The sequence below is a fragment of the Gorilla gorilla genome, chromosome 1, assembly GCF_029281585.2.
Source record: "Gorilla gorilla gorilla isolate KB3781 chromosome 1, NHGRI_mGorGor1-v2.1_pri, whole genome shotgun sequence".
In the NCBI taxonomy this organism is placed as follows: domain Eukaryota; kingdom Metazoa; phylum Chordata; class Mammalia; order Primates; family Hominidae; genus Gorilla; species Gorilla gorilla.
This window is the reverse complement of record NC_073224.2, coordinates 116,326,204-116,351,327: the sequence shown is the minus strand read 5'-3', so window position 1 is coordinate 116,351,327 and position 25,124 is coordinate 116,326,204. Positions and strand designations below refer to the sequence as shown.

The 25,124-nt window shown below is 43.7% G+C and overlaps 1 protein-coding gene and 1 long non-coding RNA gene across 3 annotated transcripts in view; one reads left to right on the top strand and one right to left on the bottom strand.

Annotated features, from left to right (window-relative positions):
- Positions 1 to 25,124, bottom strand: part of LOC129525692 (uncharacterized) — a 31,874-nt gene that overhangs the window by 901 nt on the left and 5,849 nt on the right. Inside the window, exons 2-4 of one of the 2 annotated variants that reach the window (XR_008670124.2) lie at positions 17,294 to 17,409; positions 13,893 to 13,984; positions 8,220 to 8,347 (exon numbers count right to left, since the gene is read on the bottom strand). This is a non-coding gene — a long non-coding RNA (uncharacterized lncRNA). Of the gene's footprint in view, positions 1 to 8,219; positions 8,348 to 13,892; positions 13,985 to 17,293; positions 17,410 to 25,124 lie in introns of those variants that run through there. The other variant, XR_008670121.2, reaches the window with a different exon arrangement.
- LIX1L (limb and CNS expressed 1 like) lies at positions 491 to 25,124 on the top strand. Its single transcript, XM_004026484.5, has 6 exons — positions 491 to 906; positions 10,758 to 10,921; positions 15,664 to 15,804; positions 20,829 to 20,924; positions 21,548 to 21,625; positions 21,981 to 25,124. Exons 1-6 carry the CDS (start codon positions 615 to 617, stop codon positions 22,221 to 22,223), a joined length of 1,014 nt encoding a protein of 337 aa, XP_004026533.1. The 5' UTR covers positions 491 to 614; the 3' UTR covers positions 22,224 to 25,124.

The following is a 25,124-nucleotide window of genomic DNA, read 5'->3' as shown; positions in this document are numbered from 1 at the left end:
CCCTAAAATAACAAAATCTAGTTAGTGATTGTGATTGTAAATAAGACATGCACTACAGTACATTGCATAGTTTATGTTCATTAAATGTCAGTATCTTTCTTGCCTTAGCTCCACCACCAATTGCATATGATGTTGGACAAGTCGAATTACTTCTCTGAGCCACAATTTCCTCACCTACAATCTGTGAAATGAAATGGTAGGACAAAATGATCTCTACTCTGTCTGCAATCCTCCCCAATCTTGCATCTAGGCCCATTTTTTTCTTCAAGCCCCGCCCCAAGATTCTGTCGTGCTTTCTAGTGCTTGCCGCAGGACTCCCAAAGACGCGCCCAAGCTCTGCGTCTGCCTTTCAGAGGATACGCTTTTTCTCTTTGCAATTGGTTCTGAGAATCCCCACCCTCCTCAATAATTTGCCTATGGCGGAGCAGGAGCCCTCCAGCTCCCGCCCCATCACTGGTGATTGGCATGGGACCCAGCTCGTCCCCGCCCCCACTTGACTGAAGGTTCGGCCCTGGCACCGCCCTCAGTCCCCAGGCGCTAGCTGACTGGGGTGGTTGGGACCGCTAGCTCGGCAGGCTGGCAGGCTCCGGGGCGCTACTCCACTGGCGGCCGGGATGGAGACTATGCGAGCGCAGCGGCTGCAGCCTGGTGTGGGCACCAGCGGGAGGGGCACTCTCCGAGCGCTGCGGCCCGGAGTGACTGGGGCCGCGGCTGCCACCGCCACACCCCCTGCGGGCCCCCCGCCTGCCCCGCCGCCTCCCGCACCGCCCCCGCCGCCGCTGCTCCTGTCTGGGGCCCCAGGACTACCCCTGCCCCCCGGCGCCGCCGGCAGCCCGGCAGTGCTGCGAGAGGCCGTGGAGGCCGTGGTGAGGAGCTTCGCCAAGCACACGCAGGGCTATGGCCGAGGTGAGTCTGCGGGTCTGGCCTCCTGCGCGACACCCTCTGTAAGGGAGCCTTGCTCCCACAGTCCTCCGGATCGCTTTTCCTGGCGTGGAGCCCTCACATGCATTTCCTTTTGGGGAGTTTCCTTCTGGGCTACGCACACGCACAGACGCACACACTCATACACACGTTTAAGCCTCCTACCTCCTCCCCTTTACTGAGTTATTAATATATTCTCCAGGGACCCTTTTTCAGATACAATCCTCTTTTCTTCCTAAGCTTTTCTCCTTTAGAAATGGAATTCCTCCTCCAGCTTAATACCTTAACATCTCTCTGCCTTTGAGAACCAGTCCCCATTGTGTGGGATCCTGTCTTTTATTTCAGATCCAATTTCTCATCCATACCCTCTCAGTCTTTCCTCTGTGATCTCTGCAATTCCTGGACTCACCTGTTAATTTGCTCCAGCTCCTTAACCTTGACTGTTAAATTCTTTACTTACTTACCTTCACTCTGAAATTTCAGTGCAACTTCAGATTTACTGGGGAACTAGGTAGTGCCTTCACAAGTCACTCATAGTAATTGTGTATTTAAATCCGGACCTGTACCACTGAACTCACACCAGCTTCCTGTGGCTCAGTACCTTACTTTGGTATCTTTTTTAGTATGGAGACTCACAACTCCAGCCTTTCTGTCTGGCTGTTTTCCTGGCCCTTGCCCAGGAACTGAGGATAAATCCCAGGCCTTGGCTCTTTCAATGTTAAATTCTGTGGAAATGTGCCAGGTTAGAAACTCTATTTCAGTTAGAGAACTTCGTTAATTTCTGGAAAGAGGGATGTGAGGGTTTTCTTTGTTGTTTTCGTTTAACTAGTGTAGTTTCCTGTCTGAGTTTGAGTTCCAGATTTATAGTGTAAGTAATAAGGAATATATAGTGAAGGGTGTGGAGTACAGAATTTAAGCCTGGAATTTACAAGACATCCCTTCTGTCTGCTTGGCCAGGTCCTGCCTGACCTGGAAGTGACTATATCTTTAACTTTCTGTTTAACAATAATACAGAGAAAAGTTACAGGGCTTTTCTGTAGATTTTCTTTTTTTAAGAAAGTTTAGTGAAAAGAGCACACACAGGCTTTGGAGATCTTTGTCACTTACCAGCCAAATCTTTGGGGAAGGGACTTAATTTCACTGAGCTTCAGTTTCTTCAAGGGTTACAATATGGATTGACTGAGACATTGCAAATGACATATAACCTAAAAATGATTATTATCTCAAATTTGTTGGTTCATAGTTCCTTAAGTAGAACATGCTTCGCTTTTTCCCACTCTTAAATGCTAATAATGTAAACCCAAAAATTCCTATGAAAACAGATTTTTAGAGCCATTTTGCTATATGTGCCTAATGATTCATTCATCATCAATTTCCCTTTGTTCTTCATACAATTTGAACTCCTATTATAAGACAGGAACTCTGCTAGGTGCTGGGGATACAAATGGATGAATCTGAAACTCATGAGGAAATATTATTTTTCCAATGTAATCCCAAGATTTAACAAGGCTATGTGATGGAACTGCTATTAGCTACTATCCTGCTGCTTCAAGTCTCTAAGTCAAGATCAAGGGAAGGTCTTTGCCTCTGGGCACAGGAGTAGCCTAGAGTGGTCACACTAAATCTGAAGCCTTCCTCTTGGCAACTTACAGGCATTTATTAAAATTATAGAGGAGTACACGCTTTTTCTTGTCTGTGTTACCTGGAGAGCCTCTGCTTTGGCTCCTAAACTGGACATCCTGTAAAAACTTTCATTTCCTTAGCAAGGATGAGGGAACAAGGGGATTATGCTGACAAAGGGCAATTAATCAGGCTTCACACTTCGTGGTGATTTTCTTTCCTATCTCCCCACCTCCCATCGCAGTCTTTCTCATTATTCTTGAGTTTTTCATTTCCAGTCTGAGTGTCCAGCCAGTACTTTAGGAGAGTCTGGCAGATAGTTCAGCTTCAGGCAAGCAGAATCTCTGCCCATTTGGCTCAGAAGTCCTTTACCACATGGAATCACTTATTCTGCTTCAATTCTTAGGCAAAGCTGCCACTGGCATGTATTCACATACTCTTGTGACTGATGGCATGTTATTTGGGGGAATGGCTGTATTCCCCTGAATACAATTTACTTCAGCCTCTGCCTAGACAATTCATTCCCTCATCCAGCAATGCTTTACCACATCATCTTCAATTAACATCCTTCATCTTCTTCCTGAATGCTCCAAATCCACCTTTTCCGATCAGTCTTTAGATCTACCTTCACTCATGTGGGCTATCAGTATGTATGTATATATGTATGTATGTATGTATTTACTTATTTATTTTAAAAAGCTTTCCTGTCCTTTATCTGCCTCCCTCACCCACTTACCCAAGATACACACATAGCTCAGTATTCTGTAGGATCTTGATAAGTTTGTAGTGCATGGGATTTGTAATCAGAGGACCTAGCCCTGTCAAATAGTTGGCTGTGTGATCTTGGAGAAGTTGCTTAATCTCTCTATGCTTCATCTGTTCTCTTCATTCATTTACCAAATATTTATTGATCACCAGATGCAGTGGTGGACAAGGCAGATATTTAGTCCCTATCTTGATGGAGCTCACAGTTTACATTACAGAGCATGTATAAAGATTAATGGTGTAGTAAAGCAGGCCAGCCCAATACGAAGAGGGTTGACTTTGGAGCCAAACAAACATTGTTTCTAAATCCTGGTTCTGCCACTTCTGGCCTGTTCCTTAACTTGCTTACTTTTTGTAAAATGGGTATTATAATACTTATCCTGATAGTTTTGTGTGGATTAAATAAGACAACGAATATAAAGCATGCAGCACCTGGTACTCAGTGTGGTTGCTACTATTGTGCATTTGGAAATGCTTTGGAAACTGCAAATGATAGGTACGGTTCTGCATTGCCATTTCCTTTGCACCCTTTTTTTTATGGCATATAGTCTCTTTCTCATGTTTGACATCTGGCAATCTCTAAACTGGCAGGATCGAGTAACTCACTTTCCTTGCTCTGTAATTGCTACATTTCCCTCTTCAAACCTGTTGTTTTGGAAGTATTGCTATCCTTTTATGTTACAATATGGCTGCATGATTGGAGATTTTGCCCTGTTATTTCACTAAGTTGAACAAATGAATCTTGTGTAGTATTTTCTATTTAGTTGTTCCTTTTCCTCAGAATCACAGATAGCTTCTTTTCTGTAAGACTGGAGTTAAATGGGTTGGGCTGAATATTTCCAATTTTTGGAAATGCTGGATTAGTTCCTATATTAGTTTCCTGTGGCTGCTGTAACAAATTATCACAACTTTAGTGGCTTAAACCAACAGAAATTTGTTCTCTCATAGTTCTGGAGGCCAGAAGTCCAAAATCAGTATTACTGGGCCAAAATCAAGGTGTTGGCAGGGCCATGCTCCCTCCAGAAGCTCTAGGGGAGAATTCATTCCTTGCCTCTTCCAGCTTCTGGTGGCTGCTGACATTGGTTTATTACGTGGTTTATTGCTGTATCACTATAATCTCTGCCTCCGTGACTCCTCCTCTTCATCAAATATACCTCCTTTTTTTTTTTTTTAAGAAATGGAATCTCGCTGTGTTGCCTAGGCTGGACTGCAGTGGTGCAATCATAGCTCACCGCAGCCTGGAACTGCTGGGCTCCAGTGATCCTCCCACCCGCCTCAGCCTCCCAAGTAGCTAGACTACAGGTGCATGTCACCACACCTGGCTGATTTTAAAAAATTTTTTTGTAGAGATGAGATCCCACAGTGTTGCCCAGGCTGATCTTGAACTCCTGGCCTCAAGTGATCATCCTGCTTTGGCCTCCCAAAGTGCTGGAATTATAGGCATGAGTCAGTGTGTCCATCCTGCCTCCCTCTTATAAGGACACTTGTGAATGCACTTAGGGCCCACCTATATAATCTAGGTCATCTCCCCATCTCAGATCATTTAAACTCATCTGCAAAGTCTTTGCCAGATAAAGTCACATTCACAGGTTCCAAGGATTAAGACATGGACATTTTGGCAGGTGGCATTATTCAGTCTACCAGAGTCCCCTCCCAAAGTCACTGTTACTTTGCAGTCTCTCCTTCCAAAGAGACTGTGGACCGTGGGCTATTTAGGGGCAGATGTACCTTCTAAACATTGAAATAGGAAATAGATGAACTATTGTTAACTAGCTTCCCTATCTTCCATAATAATGTGAATAGAGTCAGTCTATTCTTGCCATCCTCTATGATCAAGGAGAATCTTTTTACTCACCTCTTAATTTCATTATCTCTTTATTCCTGCTTCCCCACCACAAAGTCGTATTTATTACTTTTTTCTTTTATTTTTGTTAATTACTGTCCTGGCAAGGTTGTATTTATCCTTATGATATAAAATTTTTACTGTAGTTTCATATATTGTTTTAATATTTTTATCCTGGCCAGGCACAATGGCTCATGCCTGTAATCCCAGCATTTTGGAGGCCAGCGCAGGAGGATTGCCTGAACCTTAGGGTTTGAGACCAGCCTGGGCAACATAGTGAGACCCCATCTCTACAAAAAAATTTTTTTTAATTATCCAGGCATGGTGGCATGCATCTTGTAGTCCCAGCCACTCAGGGAGCTGAGGTGGGAGGATCACTTAAACCCAGGAAGTCAAGGCTGCAGTGAGGTGTGATTGTGCCACTGAATTCTAGCTTCAGTGATAGAGCGAGACCTTGCCTCAAAAAAAAATGTTTTAGGTTAGGTGCGGTAACTCACACCTGTAATCCCAGCACTTTGGGAGGCTGAGGTGGGAAGATCATCTGAAGTCAGGAGTTCAAGACCAGCCTGGCCAACATGGCGAAACCCCGTCTCTACTAAAAATACAAAAATTAGCTGGGTGTGGTGGCGTGCGCCTGTAATCCCAGCTACTCGGGAGGCTGAGCAGGAGAATTGCTTGAACCTTGGAGGTGGAGGTTGCCGTGAGCCAAGATCATGCTACTGCACTCCAGCCTGGGCGACAGAGCGAGACTTTGTCTCAAAAAAAAAAAAAAAGTTTTTATTTTGGCTGAAAATGATCACTACCTCTCATTCCCATCCTGTCCACTTAGACATTCATATATTTTATCTCCTAAAGGCAAAAGCTAAATTATTCTCTTTTTTGTTATTCAACAGCAGGGTATAAGCACTGAAATATTCCTATCTTGGTCTTTCCTGTGAGAGACTTTGAGAAAACAATTATCAGATGTGTATATCTCAGTTCTTCCTACCCTCCCACCTCACTGTTCTTTAGCCATCCTTATGTAAACCATTATATCCATGGTTCCTCATTGAAAATATGATAAAAAATTTGGGTGCTCCACACATACCCATGCACAAATACTCATATGCACACAGACGCACACATAATTTTACTTAACAGTTTTAGGAAGCTTGTGAACCTCCATGAAGCTCAGCTATGGACTGGACCTTGGAGCCTGTGTTAAGATTCCCAAATTGGAAAGAATATTGGCCCCCGGAAATCTAGATTCATGCCCCAACTCTGCCATAGCTATGTGACCTCAAACAAGTCTTCTGTTCTTTCTTAGCCAGCATTGGACTAGATGATCTCTAAGGTTCCTTCCAGCCCTAAAAATGAATAAGTCTAGAAGCATTTTCAAATGCGGATCACAATTAGTTGCTTTTTTCTTGACCACTTTGCCCAATTATCATTTCATACTCACATTTCTAAAATCAAGACTCCCCATGTCCCTTGGCCTTCAGTAATCATTAAAAAATGATTCTCTACTCTGTGCGAAGGAATGTTTAACTGGATAGAGACTGAACATATGCATTTTAATAGGACCTTCCCAATTATGGTGGTCTCCTCCTCTTCCTCTTTATTCCAGTATTCTCCCTGTTGTGTGCATGTCAAGAGAGCTGTCACCCAGTGCATTGTGCTAAACTGTCTCAAAGAGGGAACTGGAGCTGAAAAGATCTCACGGAAAGAACAAAGATGACTGAGCTTTCTGGTCAGTATTGACCTTTGAAGAGCCCTGCCAAAACCAATGGAAGGAAAGAGAGTTTTCTTTTCATGCTGGATCTTTTTTTAAATTTAAATTTAAATTTTTTTTTGCCCATGACAGAGCCTCAGGAGGTCCTAATGACATGTGCCCTCATGCTGTCTTTTAATAGAAGAATGAGCATTCTTAAAAGTCAGTTAAATGTAGGTTATTAAAAAGAGTTTATGCTGCTTCTCCAACTCAGGCTACTACATGGGTGTTTGTTTCAGTCACAGAGCAGGCGAGATAATTTATTATTGGCCACTGATTTCAAATTCCTTGCTTGCTGGGCGCGGTGGCTCACGCCTGTAATCCCGGCAGTTTGGGAGGCCGAGGCAGGTGGATCACCTAAGGTCAGGAGTTTGAGACCAGCCTGACCAATATGGTGAAACCATGTCTCTACTAAAAATACAAAAATTAGCCAGGCGTGGCGGCATGTGCCTATAATCCCAGCTACTCAAGAGGCTGAGACAGAAGAATTGCTTGAACCTGGGAGGTAGAGGTTGCAGTGAGCCGAGATTGCGCCACTGCACTCCAGCCTGGGAAACAGAGGGAGACTCCAACTCAAAAATAAAATAAATTCCTTGCTTGCAGGAACTGTGAGTTATTCTTTTCATGCCCAATGCTTAGAATGATGCCATGTACCTATTAAGTGCTCAAAGTTTTGCTAACGTGTATATGACAGCCATGAAAATGTGCAGTTCTCATTGCCTGCTGCAGGGAGCATAACTAACAGCCTCAGCCACTGCCCACTCTGGGTCATCCATAACCACATTTGCACCACAAAGTCGCACATTCGCATCCATAACCACATTTGAAGGAACCACGCTTCCTGTAGGCTGCTCCCAGCCAATGACCTAGCACATCAGGGGTATTAACACAGGCAGATCCTGGTGAGATATGGGATTCCTTTGGCATGAGGACTTCTCACTGACTTAGCCAAATCTTTCTTAAAACTGTACTACAGCCGGGCGCGGTGGCTCGCGCCTGTAATCCCAGCACTTTGGGAGGCCGAGGCGGGCGGATCATGAGGTCAGGAGATCAAGATCATCCTGGCTAACACGGTGAAACCCTGTCTCTACTAAAAATACAAAAAATTAGCCGGGCGTGGTGGTAGTCCCAGCTACTCGAGAGGCTGAGGCAGGAGAATGACGTGAACCCGGGAGGTGGAGCTTGCAGTGAGCTGAGATCGCGCCACTGCACTCCGGCCTGGGCGACAGAGTGAGAATCTGTTTAGAAAAAAAACAAAAACAACAACAACAACAAAAACTGTACTACAGTCTGAGATTGTCATATCTAGACCTCCTTCTTTCCCTCTCTTCCACAGGCATGAGATCTTTGCTGCGCTCAGAAGGCTCTCCCTGTCGTCTCCTACTTCCTCACTGATAAATCTCTTGCAATTGTCTATCCCATCTTGGTGTCTTCTTGGCAGATCTGAACTAAGGAAATATGAAAGAACGAATGAGACTTTGTTGCGATTAAGAGTAGAAGAGGAGAGGCCAGACGTGGTGGCTCACGCCTGTAATCCCAGCACTTTGGGGGGCCAAGGTGGAGGATGAGCACTTTGGGAGGCCGCTTGAGCTCAGGAGTTTGAGACCAGCCTGGGCAATGTAGTGAAACTCTGTCTCTACAAAAATTACAAAAATTAGCCGGGCGTGGTGGCATGCACCTGTGGTCCCAGCTACTCAGAGGCTAAGGTTGGAGGATCGCCTGGGCCTGGGAGGTGGAGGTTGCAGTGAGCTGAGATCGCTCCACTGCACTCCAGCCTGGGCAACAGAGTGAGATTCTGTCTCAAAAAAAAAAAAAAAAAGGAGAGTGGTCAGTATGTTGCAAGATATTTCAGAGCACCTGGGATAATTTATTATTATGAGGCTTTAGCTAAAACTATTTGAAATGTTTGGAACCCTAGAGCCAATGTGATCCTTTCTAAAAGCAAACTGATCTCATCCCTCCTTCTTTTTTTTTTTTAATTAGTTATTTTTCCTTGGAGCTGAGTTAGAAAGACTCCCTTCTTTTTAAAGTCCTCCAATTGCTTCCTATTGCTCTAGGATAAAGCCAATACTCTAACATGGCCTAAAAGGCCCTACTTGGTCTGGTCCCTGCCTCCTCTTGCAACCTCATCTTGCATTACACTTCCCCTCACTCACTCTTTCATAGCCATATGGTCTTAATTCCCTTTATTCATCATGTTCCCTGCCATCACGAGCCTTTGAACATGCTGTTCCTTACGCACAGAACACTGTCCTCTCACCTCTTCCCTAGTGAATTCCTAGTCATACCTAAACTTAGATATTGCCTCCTCAGGGTAGCTTTCTTTGACCTTCTTAACTAGGTCAGATACTCCGACATCTATCACTCCTTTATAGAACTTGATCGCAGCTACAATTTTACATTTGTTTGAGATTTGGTTAATATCTCTTTCCCTCTTTACACTGTAGGCTACATAAGGAAAACGTAGGGATGAGAGGAAGTTTTCTAGAATACAATGTCAGGTCTGGAGTTTGATTTTAGCCTACCTACAACTAATAAATTAGCCATTTACTGTTTCATGGGTGCTGGCAGAAGTCAAGAGACTTTGAGATTAGAGACAAAGGAATTTATTATTCATAGCACAGCAAGTAGCATGAGCATCGTGTTTATATTAGTTCTCCTTGCCTCCTCCCAAGTCCAATGCAGAGGACTCAGGTAGATACTTGCATAGGCCATGGGTTGCTTCACAACAGAGGAACACTTATAGAACCCACAGCTTGGGGAACTTGCCATTTTACAACAAGCTGAAGCAAGCATGTTCTTTATCTGAGTGAAGATAGTACCTCATCCCTCAATATTTCTTGCTGCAAGCACAGTCCTGAAAAATAGCCCAAGTAAAGAGCAGTCAGGGATTTGCAATCTTGGTGTACCTAGCAAGATGTGAAGGAGCATGAGAGACCGACCCATGGAGGAGTGCTTCTTTTTAAAGTCCTCCAATTGCTTCCCATTGCATTGCTTCGCATCTCACCATATGGTTCCTCCAAAAACATTTATACCCAGGTAAAGCCTCAAAAGAGTTTTCTCTCCCACCCCCATGCCCTGGCTTCTCTCACTGGTAGTATGTACATAGTATTCTGGGTTGGAAAAGGAATCTGGCAATGGATGTGCTCACTAGAAGCACAGGCTCGAGAATGGTTATTAGGGCTATATTTCCTTGAGCCAGCAGTATTGCATAAAAGAATATTCATTGGAACCAAGACTGCTTGAGTTTGAATACTCAAACTGCTACTTTCTCCTGGCATAACCTTGGGCAAGTTATTTAACCTCTCTATACCTCATTTCCCTCATCTGTAAAATATGGATAGTAAAAATATCTGCTTCATAAAGTTGCTGTGATTAAACACGTAAAGCAGTTACAGAAATGGGTGACATACAGTTCAATACATGTTAGCACTTATTGTGGTGGTTATTATCATCCTGGGCCAGCTAACCAATTGTGGAATAATCTGCTTGTATTTCATCAGGTGGTGATAATGGTCTGCTGACATTGGGAACTCTGCCTTCAATATTTAAGTTATTCTAGGACTAAGTTAAAATGTGAACTATTCAGATTGGAGGTGGGAGTGAAAAAAAATTTAAATAAAATAAAATGTGAACCAGAAAAGTGGTGGAGGAGGGCAGGCATACTCTGGTCTTTCTAGGCAAATTAACTTAATCACAGTCTAGGTTTATTAATTTAAATGCTTTTAAATGGCGATAGGTAGGGAGCTAAGGGGCAGACTCTTAATGTAGGTACAGGTTACAGGTACTGTATTGAAGTATAGCACCACTTGGAGGTGTTCTCATTCATTGCTGAACTTAAGTACTTCTCTTTTGTAGTGAATGTGGTGGAGGCACTTCAGGAATTCTGGCAGATGAAGCAGTCCCGTGGTGCTGACTTAAAGAATGGGGCTCTAGTGGTTTATGAGATGGTTCCCTCCAACAGCCCTCCTTATGTCTGCTATGTCACCCTGCCTGGGGGAAGCTGCTTTGGGAGTTTCCAGGTAAGAGTTGTGAGGTAGCAGTAGCAAAGGTAAATGCTTAGATGTTAGTAACGGCTTTCTCCACCACTTTGGCCATTAAACTGCCTGAAATCATATATTTGAGGACCTAAAGCAATTCTGGGAAAATTATTCTGGCAAGCATCTGAGGCCAATTTGACCATAGTAGAACCTCAGTAGCATGCTTTCCTTTCAAAAACTCAAACCCATTTTGAATTTGAGCAGTTATGAATATCCCCTTGCTCAGTATATCCGACTACCAGAATCCAACCTATGTTCCAATCTGGCTTCAGTTGTTGCATTCCAACTTTCTTCCATCTCTTATTGAGGATATAGAACAATATTCCTTGCCTCCAGTACTTTTTCTTAGGCAATTACTAAAGAAAGCAATGTTGGAGTTCTCTAAGAGGTCAAATCGGAGGGACTATGTATGCTGGAAACAGTACTCATCTAAGAGTTAGGAGATCCAAATTTACATTCTTCTGAATATCAATGGGGCAAATCTCTGGGCCTCACTTTTCCCATCTATAACATGAAGGAGATAGGTTAGATTATTTCTAAAGTCTTTTCTACTACTAACATTCTACAATTATGTGAAATACCTATGATGATGAAAAGAATGGTTGCCATTATGAGGTAGTAGTGAAAAATTATGGACTAGTACGAATATTCTCATCAAAGATGGATTTTTTACATTGCAGACAGGGAGGCAGCCTTCTGAAATGTCAACTTAAAAGTCTCAAATGGAATTTAGAGAAAATAATAAACACCTTTGTTCTGTTTTCCATATGGTTTGTGTAACCCTTAGACAAGGTTAAAGGCCCTACTGTGTGTCTGCATAGCACCTTGAACTTCCCCTATCATATCACTTATTACAACATATCATAATTGTTTGTCTCTCCTAGCGGACTATGTTCCATAGAGGCAAAGATTGTGTTTGTCTTCTTTCTTGTTAAATCCCTACCACCCATCTTAGTGCCTAGCAGATAGTAGGCAAATAATACGTCTGTTGCATGAATGAGTGCCATTGCAGCTTAGTTTCTGCCTCAAACAGAAGCAGTCCTAAGGAAGCTTCATTTCAAATCAGGTGATGAAATTTTTTCCCTTAGAACTTCAGTCATTTCAGGCCGGGCACAGTGGCTCACACCTGTAATCCCAGCACTCTGGGAGGCCAAGGCGGGTGGATCACAAGGTCAGGAGTTTGAGACCAGCCTGACCAACATGGTGAAACCCCGTCTCTACTAAAAATACAAAAATTAGCTGGGCATGGTGGTGCACGCCTGTAATCCCAGCTACTTAGGAGGCTGAGGCAGGAGAATTGCTTGAACTCTGGAGGCGGAGATTGCAGTGATCTGAGATTGCACCACGGCACTCTAGCCTGGGCAACAGAGTGAGACTCTGGCTCAAAAAAAAAAAAAAAAAGAACTTCAGTCATTTCAGAGCAATAAATATATACCCAAGATGACAAATGTTTATGCTTTCACTTGTTTTTTTTTTTGAGATGGAGTCTTGCTCTGTCACCCAGGCTGGAGTGCAGTGGTACGATCTTGGCTCATGCAACCTCCGCCTCCTGGGCTCAAGTGATTCTCCTGCCTCACCTTCCCCAGTAGCTAGGACTAGAGGCGCATGCCACCACGCCTAGCTAATTTTTTTTTTTTTTTTTTTTGGTATTTTTAGTAGAGACAGGGTTTCACCATGTTAGCCAGGATGGTCTCAATCTCCTGACCTTGTAATCCACCCGCCTTGGCCTCCCAAAGTGCTGGGATTACAGGTGTGAGCCACTGCGCCCAGCCTGTGCTTTCACTTCTAAGAGAATAAGATCTTTCCTTCTTCTTTTTTTTTTTTTTTTTGAGATAGAGTCTCGCTCTGTTGCCCAGGCTGGAGTGCAACAGCCCTATCTCAGCTCACTGCAACCTCTGCCTCCCGGGTTGAAGCGATTCTCCCTGCCTCAGCCTCCCAAGTAGCTGGGAGTACAGGCACCTGCCACCACGCCCAGCTAATTTTTTGTATTTTTAGTAGAGATGGGGTTTCACCATGTTGGCCAGGCTGGTCTCGAACTCCTGACCTCAAGCAATCCGCCCACCTCGGCCTAAGGTGCTGGAATTACAGGCGTGAGCCACCGTGCCTGGCTGATCTTTCCTCTTCTTCCCACCTCATTACATTGTTGAATGACTTGAAAATTTTATGACAATGCCCATAACTGAAACATTATAGTAATTTGATTTCTGTTATTTTTGGAAAGAGGAGAATTGTCTTTCTTGGCCTTTTAGCCTAAACTTTTTTTTTTTTTTTTTTTTTTGAGACAGAGTCTTGCTCTGTCGCCCAGGCTGGAGTACAGTGGTGTGATCTTGACTCATTGTAACCTCCACCTCCCAGGTTCAAGCAGTTCTCCCTGCCTCTGCCTCCCGCCACCACACCCAGCTAATTTTTGTATTTTTGTATTATTTCACCATGTTGGCCAGGCTGGTCTTGAACTCCTGACCTCAGGTGATCTGCCTGCCTCAGCTTCCCAAAGTGCTGGGATTACAGGTATGAGCCACCTCACCCAGCTTTTTTTTTTTTTTTCTTTCTTGAGACAGGGCCTCACTCTTGTCACCCAGACTGAAGTACAGTGGCACAATCATGGCTCACTGCAGCCTTAACTTCGTGGGCTCAAGTGATCCTCCCACCTCAGCCTCCTGAATAGCTGGGGCCGCAGGCATATGCCACCATGCCTGGCTAATTTTTGTATTTTTGGTAGATATGGAGTTTTGCCATGTTTCCTAGGCTGGTCACAAACTCCTGAGCTCAAGCAATCCTTTCACCTCAGCCTTCCAAAGTGCTGGGATTACAGGTGTGAGCCACCTCGCCCGGCCAGGGGCAGGGTGCAATAACTGAAGCTAGATTAGAACATGGGCTGGGTGTTGATAGTCTGATATACTGAGCAAGGGCATATCCATAACTGCTCAAATTCAAGATGGGTTTGAGTTTATACCTCTTTATCCACTTTGGCAGGTGAAATTTCTCCCTCTGGTTTTCTTCACAGATGACTTTTTAAGCAACAGCACTATAGAGCAGGCCAGCAAGCTAGTAATAGACAAATAGAAACAGACAAATTGAAGCACTGGGAAGACTTAGGACTTACTTACAAAGCTTCATATGCTGTCTCAGAGAGCCTGTCAGTTAATAGAAATTAGGAATTATTGATATTAGGGATGCTTAAGTACTAAACACATCCTGGTCTACTTATTTATTGTTTTTTTAAGACAGAGTTGTGCTCTGTTGCCCAGGCTGGAGTGTAGTGGCACAATCATAGCTCACTGCACCCTTGACTCCTGGGCTCAAGTGATCCTTCTACCTCAACCTCCTGACTAGCTGGGACCACAGGTGTGCACCACAACCATGCCCAGCTAATTTTTAAATTTTTTGTAGAGTTGGCATCTCACTATGTTGCCCAGGCTGGTCTCAAACTCCTGGCCTCAAGTGATCCTCCTGCCTTAGCCTCCCAAAGTGCTGGGATTACAGGCATGAGCCACCATGCCCAACCCCTGGTCTACTTTTTAAGTTTTCTTTTAGAGACAGAGTCTCACTCTGTCACCCAGGCTGCAGTGTAGTGGTGTGATCATAACTCACTGCAGCCTGGAACTCCTGGCTCAAGTGATCCTTCTGCCTCAGCCTCATGAGTAGCTGGGACTACAGGCACGTGTCACCATGCCTGGCTAATTTTTTCTTTTTTTTTTGGTAGAGACAGGGGTCTTGCTATGTTGCCCAGGTTAGTCTTGAATTCCTGGGCTCAAACGATCCTCCTGCCTTGGCCTCCCAAAGTGCTGGGATTACAGGTGTGAGCCACCAAGCCCGGCCTTGGTCTACTTTTAAAAACTGCAACATCACTTTCTTCCTTTCCTCTAATTACTCATAAATGACATAGGGCAAAGAGGCCTTTGAGACAGCCAATAAAGATGAATTATAAAGGAATACTATGGTGGCTAGAGATCTGAAGTTGAATAATTTTGAGACTTCTGCAGATCAGACTTGTTCTATGATACCTATGTTGGATACAATATAAAAACATGAATTAATTTTTATTTTTTTCCTTCTTAAGTCAGCTTTCCTTCCCTTAGTTACTCCTCTCCTCTTTGTTTCCACTGGGGGGAAAAAAGAAGTCTATAAATTCCTTCTTCAGACTTAAACCCTTCTCAGGGATAGCTCCTTTGGCTCACTACGTTATTTGAGAAAATGCCTGCTCACAGCTAAAAATGAAGTCCGAGATTCCAAGATGGGTGCTTCTGATAGAGACCAGTGGCCTCCTCTGTAGAAGCAGCCTGGACACAGCTTTGGTTCTAATCTTGGGTTATCTAGAGGAATCCAAAAAACCTTACCTGTCTGCAGAACAAGATACAGATTTCTATTAAGCCGGCCAGAATCTGACTTTTGAGTAATTAATTCTGTCGACAGTTTAAACAGGGGTATTTTTCATGACCAGTGATTATATGCTGACTTAAGCAGCCTTCCTCGTTCTGCATTCAGTTTGGTATGAGCTACAGCCCTCTCCCAGTTCCTTAATGACTTCAGTATGTTGAATCAAAATTATGTTTCCAAACATCCCAACCACTTTACCATAAAAACCTTGGAAAGTGTGTTGAACACAATTGATTTATCCAAAGAGCGTCCAAGTGTTTTCTATCTGAAGTGTTTCCCTCCCACTGTTCCTTCCTCTCTCTCATATGCACAAATACACATATTCTCACTCTTTCTCCCCTGCCTAGTTTTGCCCCACAAAAGCTGAGGCCCGGAGGAGTGCTGCAAAGATTGCGCTAATGAATTCTGTGTTTAATGAACATCCTTCCCGAAGAATCACTGATGAGTTCATCGAGAAGAGTGTCTCTGAGGCCCTGGCATCTTTCAATGTAAGTTGTATGGAGCTGGAAGGAAGGAGAGTGGGAGATGGGAGAACTGGCTGCTTGGGAAGTCGTAAATTACTGTGAAACAGAGCATGAATTCTTGTTTTCTTTCTGGTCTGCCTCTCTGTTCTTTTGATTTATTCTCTGTCAGTCTATTGTGTCATGTGCTCCACCTGTCTCAGTCTCTAATTCTGTATCTGTGTTTATGTGTTTTTTGTTGTTTTGTCTCTTTCATTGTGTCTCTTTGGTACCTAGAAACCTTTAATTGCAGATTTATGGAATTGTAGAGCTATTCCAAAATGAAAATTGAGCTTCAATTTTGCTTTTGCTAATTTGGGTTAAGACCTTAGTTTCTGCAGTTCTTTTTTTATGACTGTTTTTTATTGTCACTTGTCTCCTGCCTCCATTACTTCATCTTATTGATAAAGAAGACTTTTATAACAAAACGTCTTTTTAGGAACAAGGAGGATAATTTATTTACTCTCTTTATTTACAACTGTTCTTTCAAATGATGATGATAAGAATAACCATAATTAGCCAGGCGCGGTGTCTCACGCCTGTAATCCCAGCACTTTGGGAGGCCGAGGCGGGCAGATCACGAGGTCAGGAGATCAAGACCATCCTGGCTAACACGGTGAAACCCCGTCTCTATGAAAAATTAAAAAAAATTAGCCGGGCATGGTGGGGGGCGTCTGTAGTCCCAGCTGCTTGGGAGGCTGAGGCAGGAGAATGGCTTGAACCCGGGAGACGGAGTTTGTAGTGAGCCGAGATTGCGCCACTGTACTCCAGCCTGGGCGACAGAGTGAGACTCCATCTCAAAAAAGAAGAATAACCATAATTAATCCTAATTGAGTATTTACCTTGTGGCAGGGACTGTTCTAGGGGATTTATATGCATTTTACCTCATTTGATCATCACAACAATCTTATGAGGTGTAAGTACTATTATTACCCCTATTTTACAGATGAGGAGACTAAAAACACAGAAGTGGAATGTTGCTTAACATGATATAGCTAGTAATTGGTCACGCCAAGATTAGAACCCAAGTTGACTTAATTTAATTACATCTTAGAAATTAACACTGCCATCTTCCTTCCTCTCCACAAATTCATTAATAGTCAGACCAAGTATCTGTTCTATTTGCATTTAATTAAGATGTAATTACAGGCCGGGTGCAGTGGCTCATGCCTGTAATCCCAGCACTTTGGGAGGCTGAGGCAGGCGGATCATCTGAGGCCAGGAGTTTGAAACCAGCCTGGCTAACATGGCAAAACCCCATCTCTACTAAAAATACAAAAGTTAGCTGGGCGCAGTGGTGGGCACCTGTAATCCCAGCTACTCGGGAGGCCGAGGCAGGAGAATTGCTTGAACCTGGGAGGCAGAGGTTGCAATGAGCTGAGATTGTGCCATTGCACTCCAGCCTGGGTAACAGAGCAAGAATCCGCCTCAAAAAAAAAAAAAAAAAAAAAAGATGTAATTACATATACTAAATTACTTCAGTTATCTGCTTTGTGGATTAGTTGTTGAATACTTTATTGAAAGTTGGTTTCCCTCTGTTATTTAGGACCCAGCTGTTTTTCTCCCGTTATTCTTTGCCCCAGTCAACAGCATCTGCAGGGAATGAAAACATTTTTATATTAATCCAAACCAAATAAAAAAAGAAAAAGCCAGCTAAAATTTTTTGGAAAGTACATTTGCTACTTTTAGGTCACCTAATGGTATTATAAAATGAAACAGGGCGAGGCGCGATGGCTCACGCTTGTAATCTCAGCACATTGTGGGGTGGATGCCAGCAGATCACTTGAGGTCAGGAGTTCGAGACCAGCCTGGCCACCATGGCAAAACCCCATTTCTACTAAAAATAGAAAAATTGGCCAGGCATGGTGGCTCATGCCTGTAATCCCAGCACTTTCGGAGGCCGAGGTGGGCAGATCACGAGGTCAAGAGATCAAGACCATCTGGCTGACATGGTGAAACTCTGTCTCCACTAAAAAAAAAAAAAAAAAATTAGCCAGGTGTGGTGGTGCGTGCCTGTAGTCCTAGCTACTTGGGAGGCTGAGGCAGGAGAATCACTTGAACCTGGAAGGCAGAGGTTGCAGTGAGCCGAGATCACGCCATTGCACTCCAGCCTGGTGACAGAGCGAGACTGTGTCTCACAAAAAAAAAAAAAAAGAAAGAAAAGGAAAAAAAAAAGAAATAAAAAATACAAAAATTAGCTGGGCATTGTGGCACATGCCTGTAATGCCAGCTACTCAGGAGGCTGAAGAATGAGACTCGCTTGAACCTGGGAGATGGAGGTGCAGTGAGCTGAGATCATTCCATTGCACGCCATCCTGGGCAACAAAGTGACACCGTGTCTCAAAAAAAAAAAAAAAATAGAAAAGGAAAGGAAAAAAAAGAAACTGTGGATTATATGGAAAGTAGGATGTGCAGTATTTATCTGATCATGGGCTCTAAATTCATTGTTGGCGCGGTGGCTCACGCCTGTAATCCCAGCACTTTAGGAGGCAGAGGTGGGCGGATTACCTAAGGTCAGGAGTTCAAGACCAGCCTGGCCAACATGGTGAAACCCCGCCTCTACGAAAAATATAAAAATTAGCTGGGTGTGGTGGCGGGCACCTGTAATTCCAGCTATTTGGGAGGCTGAGGCAGGAGACTCACTTGAACCAGGAGGCGGAGGTTGCAGTGAGCCGAGATTGTGCTATTGCATTCCAGCTTGGGTGACAAGAGCAAAATTCTGTCTCAAAAAATAAATAAATTCATTGTTATTGAAATTATGGTTCTAGGCCAGGTGTGGTGGCTCACGCCTGTAATCCTAGCACTTTGCGGGGGCTGAGGCGGGCAGATCACTTGAGCTCAGGAGTTGGAGACCAGCCTGGGCAGCATGGCGAAACTCCATCTCTACAAAAAACACAAACAGTTATCTGGGTATGGGGGCATGCATCTGTAGTCCCAGCTACTTGGGGGTCTGAGACAGGAGTATTACTTGAGTGAGGAGGTCAAGGCTGCAGTGAGCCAAGATTGCACTACTGCATTCCAGACTCGGTGACAAAGCGAGACCCTGTCTCAAAAAAAAAAAAAAGAAAAGAAAAAAGAAAGCAATTATGGTTCCTGGCTGGGCGCTGAGGTTCATGCCTGTAATCCCAGCACTTTGGAAGGCTGAGGTGAGCAGATCACCAGAGGTCAGGAGTTCGAGACCAGACTGGCCAACGTGTTAAAACCCCATCTCTACTAAAAAATACAAAAATTAGCCAGGCATGGTAGTGCACACCTGTAGTCCCAGCTACGTGGGAGGCTGAGGTAGGAAAATCGCTTGAACCCAGGAGGTGAAGGTTGCGGTGAACCGAGATCGCACCACTGCACTCCAGCCTGGGCGACAGAGTAAGACTTCATCTCAAAAAAAAAAAAAAAAAAAAATTATGGTTCCATAGTCTTCCTTTGGGATCTGTGTGGGATTGGTTCTAGGATCTCTCGAGGACACCTAAACCCAAGGATGCTCAAGTCCTTCATATAAAATAGCACAGTACAGCCTGGGCAACATAAAGAGACTTCATCTCTACAAAAAAATAATAAAATAATTAGCCGGGTATGGAGGCACTTGACTGTGATCCCAGCTACTTGGGAGGCTGAGGCAAGAGGATCACTTGATCCTGGGGAGATTGAGGCTGCAGTGACCATCCACTGTACTCTAGCCAGGGTGACAGACAGAATGAGACACAGTCTCAAAAAAAAAAAAAAAGTACAGTATTTGCATATAACCTATGCACATCCTCCTGAATGAATGCTTTAAATCATCTCTAGAATACGTATAATACCTAATACATGTAAATGCTGGGCCAGGCACAGTGGCTCACGCCTGTAATCCCAGCACTTTGGGAGGCCAAGGCAGGCAGATCACCTGAGGTCAGGGGTTCAGGACCAGCCTGGCCAACATGGTGAAACCCCGTCTCTACTAAAAATAAAAAAATTAGCCGGGCGTGATGGCGCATGCCTATAGTCCTAGCTACTCTGCAGGCTGAGGCAGGAGAATCACTTGAACCCAGGAGGCGGAGGTTGCAGTGAGCCGAGATCGCACCACTGCACTCCATCCTGGGCGACAGAGCGACAGAATGAGACTCCGTCTCAAAAAAAAAAAAAAAAAGTAAATTTTTATTTTTAATTTAAAATTTTATTTATTTAATTCTCAAAACAATCATTTAAGGTAGCTCTATGATTATTCCCATCTTACAGAAGAGGAAACTGAAGAACAGAGAGGTTAAGTGACTTTACCAAGGCCATGCTATTTGTAGGAGCTCCAGTCCATGCTCTTAACTTCTATGCTGTATTGGTTTTTTTACATGCTAGGCTTGAATGCAGGACAGTGTGTCTTAATTCTAACCCTGCAGGGTTACATAACCAATAGAAGACACACTAGGCCAATGTCCAGGAGACCACACTGCTACCCAGAATTTCCACACTTATACCACATTTCAGAAAGTCAGTACAAAAATGTAAAATATTTCATTAATAATGTTTATACTGACTACAGTTGAAAAATAATATTTTGAACATATTGGGTTAAATAAGATATATTATTAAAATTAATTTTACTTGTTTTTTTTTTTTTCTGAGACAGAGTCTCACTCTGTTGTCCAGGCTGGAGTGCAGTAGCCCGATCTCTGCAATCTCCGCCTCCCAGGTTCAAGTGATTCTCCTGCCTCAGCCTCCTGAGTAGCTGGGATTTACAGGCACCCACTACCATGCCCGGCTAATTTTTGTATTTTTAGTAGAGACACGGTTTCACCATGTTGGCCAGGCTGGTCTCAAACTCCTGACCTCAAGTGATCTGCCCACCTTGGCCTCCCACAGTGCTGGGATTACAGGCATGAGCCACTGCACCTGGACTTACCTCTTTATTTTTACTTTAATGTGGCAGAGAGGAAATTTTGAATTAAATGTGTGGCTTGCATTATATTTCTACTGGACAGTGCTGCTTGAGATGATAATCCTGGTTGAAAATCTATTTGTCTTTTCTGTTCCTCTACTACCAGGGCAACAGGGAGGAAGCTGACAACCCAAATACAGGGATTGGTGCCTTCCGATTCATGCTGGAATCCAACAAGGGCAAATCAATGTTGGAGTTCCAGGTACTTTCCCATGTACTTCCCTGGTTCTAATAACATGGGTCAGCCTGCTACTGTAATATATAATGGCTCCTACTAATTCCTAACTCATTGATACTGGAAAAGAAAGAAGGTTGTTACACTATTTTTCAAAAATAAATACCTTCCTGGCCGGGCATGGTGGCTCAGGCCTGTAATCCCAGCACTTTGGGAGGCTGAGGCGGGTGGATCACTTGAGGCCAGGAGTTTGAGACCAGCCTGGTAAACATGGCAAAGCCCCGTTTCTACTAAAAATACAAAAATTAGCTATGATGGCACATGCCTGTAATCCCAGCTACTTGGGAGGCTGAAGCACGAGAATTGCTTGAACCCAGGAAGCAGAGGTTGCAGTGAGCTGAGATTGCGCCACTACACTCCAGCCTGGGTGACAGAGCAAGACTCTGTCTCAAATAAGTAAGTAAGTAAGTAAATAAATAAATAAATAAATAAATAAATAAATAAATATTTTTCTTCTCCAAAGGCCTATCAGAGTTAGTGATGAGAGACGCTTCTACAAATCCATTTTGTAAAAGGTTTCCCATGTAATTCTGATGCAACCTCCCAATATAAAAATCACTGTCCTGGTACTTCCTATCCTCTTCCCCCAGGAGCTAATGACAGTTTTTCAACTGCTACACTGGAATGGCAGCCTTAAGGCCATGAGGGAACGACAATGCTCTCGGCAGGTAAGAGATTTTATGAGTGGGGGCGAATGAGGGGAGCACAATCTGTCAGTGGACTCTTTTGAGGTGGTTACTATGTTAGAAATAAGGTCTATTGTGACCTATGGTTGTGAATATTGAAAGCCTTACCTAAGTACCCTCTTCATTCCTATAATCTTTCCTGTGTAAATATTAGCTGTGATTCTTTTGTCTGTCTTGCTTCCTGTAGCAGGAAGTGCCTTTAAGGATCTCCTTGAAGAACTTAGGTGCTGACCTCAGTTAGGTCTCTAAAGCTGAGTTCTTAGTCCCAGTTGGGTCAGTGTGGTATGATATGAACCTTTACCTTCTCAATGATGTTCACATTCCCCTCCCCTACTAGGAGGTGTTGGCTCATTATTCGCACCGGGCCCTGGATGATGATATTCGCCACCAAATGGCCTTGGACTGGGTGAGCCGGGAGCAGAGTGTGCCAGGGGCACTGTCTAGAGAGCTGGCCTCTACTGAGCGGGAGCTGGATGAAGCCCGACTGGCAGGCAAGGAGCTGCGCTTCCACAAGGAGAAGAAAGATATTCTTGTGCTGGCTGCTGGGCAGTTGGGCAATATGCATTCTTCCAACTGCTAGGCATCCACCCACATAACTCCCCAGGCTTTCCACAGCCTTTTTTTATGTCTCCTTTCTAAGATTTAGGATGATTTTTTGTACATACTTTCTCATTTTTATACTTTAAAAAATATATATGTGTATAAATTCTACACCTAGATTCCTATTTGCTAAGAGATCCCTTTTCTTACTACCAGTTTTTGGATGTAGTTTTATTTGAAACATCTTCAGTCCACTTTACAACAAAGAGCAGGTTGTCTTTGCAGATCTGTTAGCTCTTAAACTTCCAGATTAACTGTGTAGCCATTTCAGTAGCACTAAAAGATTAACTCTAGTGTTCATGTGTCCTTCTTTTCAAATATCAGGTAACTTGAATAAGGATTATGTGCCCCACCCTTACTCTCATTCCTGCTTCCTCTTGGACTCAAACAGGGTATGAGTATGAAGATTTTGCCTTTAGTTCTTGAACTGAACCAGCTTGCTATCCCTTTCCTCCCCACCACTACCTTATTCCTTCTCTGCTTCCAAATTGCCACTTTGTTTTGAGGCTTCCTTCCCTACCTTATTATTCTGAAGGAAGTAGAGATCTTGCTTCTGAAACCCCTCCTAAGAAACTGCCCAGGGACAAGATAAATTACAAACAATTCATGGGAGTTTACTACCTAAGTTGCTTCTAGGGCATATGTATACCATACTAGTAGTCTAGATTTCTGGATATACTCTACAGTAGATGGGGGTTATGGTTGAAACTGATTCTCTTTCAGTATTCCCTCTAAACATCTCCCCTACTCCCCCAGCTTAGTTAAACCCTGTGTTTGGACCTTCCTGCCTGCAGCTATTAGTAGAAGGTAAAACATATTTCCATATTTCCCTTCACCTAACATTTTATTTTTTGGAAGCGTTATCAGTCCTATTTGGTTAGTGAGAACCATGTTCCCCTTATTCCCGCTAAGTTGCTGCTGTTTACTACCTTAGATTCTCATTTGTTTTCTCTTTCTTTCCTCTTCTTCCACATTAATTATTAGAACATAAGTTGATCAGGAAAATTAAATGAGACTTTAGTATTTTGGCACTTCCTAATTGACACCTTGGGAGACTGCAGGAAGGGAAAGAGAATCAATGATCAGTTATTTGTGTGTGTGTGTGGTTTTTTTTTTTTTTTTGGAAGACAGAGTCTCACACTTTTGCCCAGGCTGGAGTGCAGTGGCGTGATCTCGGCTCACTGCAACCTCTGCCTCCAGGGTTCAAGCGATTCTCTTGCCTCAGCTTCCCGAGTAGCTGGGATTACAGGCACACGCCACAACGCCTGGCTAATTTTTATATTTTTAGTAGAGACAGGGTTTCACCATGTTGGCCAGGCTGTTCTTGAACTCCTGACATAAGGTAATCCACCCGCCTCAGCCTCCCAAAGTGCTGGGATTACAGGCGTGAGGCACTGAGCCTGGCCTATTTGTGGGGTTTTTTTGTTTTGTTTTTGTTTTTGTTTTTGAGACGGAGTCTTGCTCTGTCGCCCAGGCTAGAGTGCAGTGGCGCGATCTCGGCTCACTGCAACCTCCGCCTCCCAGATTCACACCATTCTCCTGCCTCAGCCTCCCGAGTAGCTGGGATTACAGGTGCACGCCACCACGCCCAGCTAATTTTTTGTATTTTTAGTAGAGACGGGGTTTCACCATGTTAGCCAGGACGGTCTCCATCTCCTGACCTCGTGATCCACCTGCCTCGGCCTCCCAAACTATTTGTGTGTTTTTCTTTTTTTTTTTTTTGAGACGGAGTCTCGCTCTGTCGCCCAGGCTGGAGTGCAGTGGCGCTATCTCGGCTCACTGCAAGCTCCGCCTCCCGGGTTCACGCCACTCTCCTGCCTCAGCCTCCTTAGTAGCTGGGACTACAGGCGCCCGCCACCATGCCTGGCTAATTTTTTTGTATTTTTAGTAGAGACGGGGTTTCACCGTGTTTGACAGGATGGTCTCGATTTCCTGACTTCGTGATCCGCCCGCCTCAGCCTCCCAAAGTGCTGGGATTACAGGCGTCAGCCACCGTGCCCGGCACTATTTGTGTTTTTAACACCATTCTCCCCCACCTCTCTCCTGGGTGACATAAGAGAGAAATAACCTGTAGTACAGCAGCTAAAGTATTCTCCTTTCAGAGAATTTTTTTGGAGGTCTCTAATATATATTTCCCCCTTGTCTCTGTGATCTCTTATTTATACTATATTATTGTCACATGTACTTTCTAAACTGAGCTTGGAACATTTAGTATTCCTGCAATTGGACTTTCCACTTAACAATTATACAGACTTTGCTTTTAGAAATAGATTAGGTTCCAAACAGAAAGTTCAAGTGTAACAACAACAATAAAAATAGATTATGAAACAGGCTATAATTGGCTCTTTTGGATTTGATAGGGGCAAGATGAAAGGCAACTTTCTTGCTTTTGAAATCATGTTGGGTAAGAGGTAAGGAATCCAGCTACAATTTTATTAGTGCTTGAAACGGGCTTCCTTGAATTCTCCAGGCCCTATCATTTTTTTTTTTTTCTTACTAATCAGAAGAGAGCTGGGGTAGAAGCCCCATGTTTGTATTCCATGAAACACGTCGGGTGGGAGTAAAGGCAAAAACAGCTAGACACACCAGGCGTGTCTGTTTGTATTGACATTTATAAGCTGGCACTCATCAACACTCCTGTTTCTCCTTTCTCTGGGAAGTGTGGGTTAAGGGGTGTGAGTTGTGGGAAGAATTGCCCTCGTACCTCCTGGATTTATTATTTTTCTCAAATACCAACCAATAAGATCCCAAATAACTTGAGAAAAATTGTTTCCTGATCTGTCCACTTCTGGTGTCAAAGATTTTACTCATCTTCTTAGTACATTCTGTGTATTTTATATGTATAATTTTATACAATTAAAAATAGATTTTTGTCTAGTGA

Coding starts and splice junctions, on each gene's coding strand:
- LIX1L (XM_004026484.5), top strand. CDS start 615: ATGGAGACTATGCGAGCGCAGCGGCTGCAGCCTGGTGTGGGCACCAGC. Junction 10,922..15,663: donor GCTGCTTTGGGAGTTTCCAG/GTAAGAGTTGTG, acceptor TCCCCTGCCTAG/TTTTGCCCCACAAAAGCTGA. Junction 21,626..21,980: donor AACGACAATGCTCTCGGCAG/GTAAGAGATTTT, acceptor CTCCCCTACTAG/GAGGTGTTGGCTCATTATTC.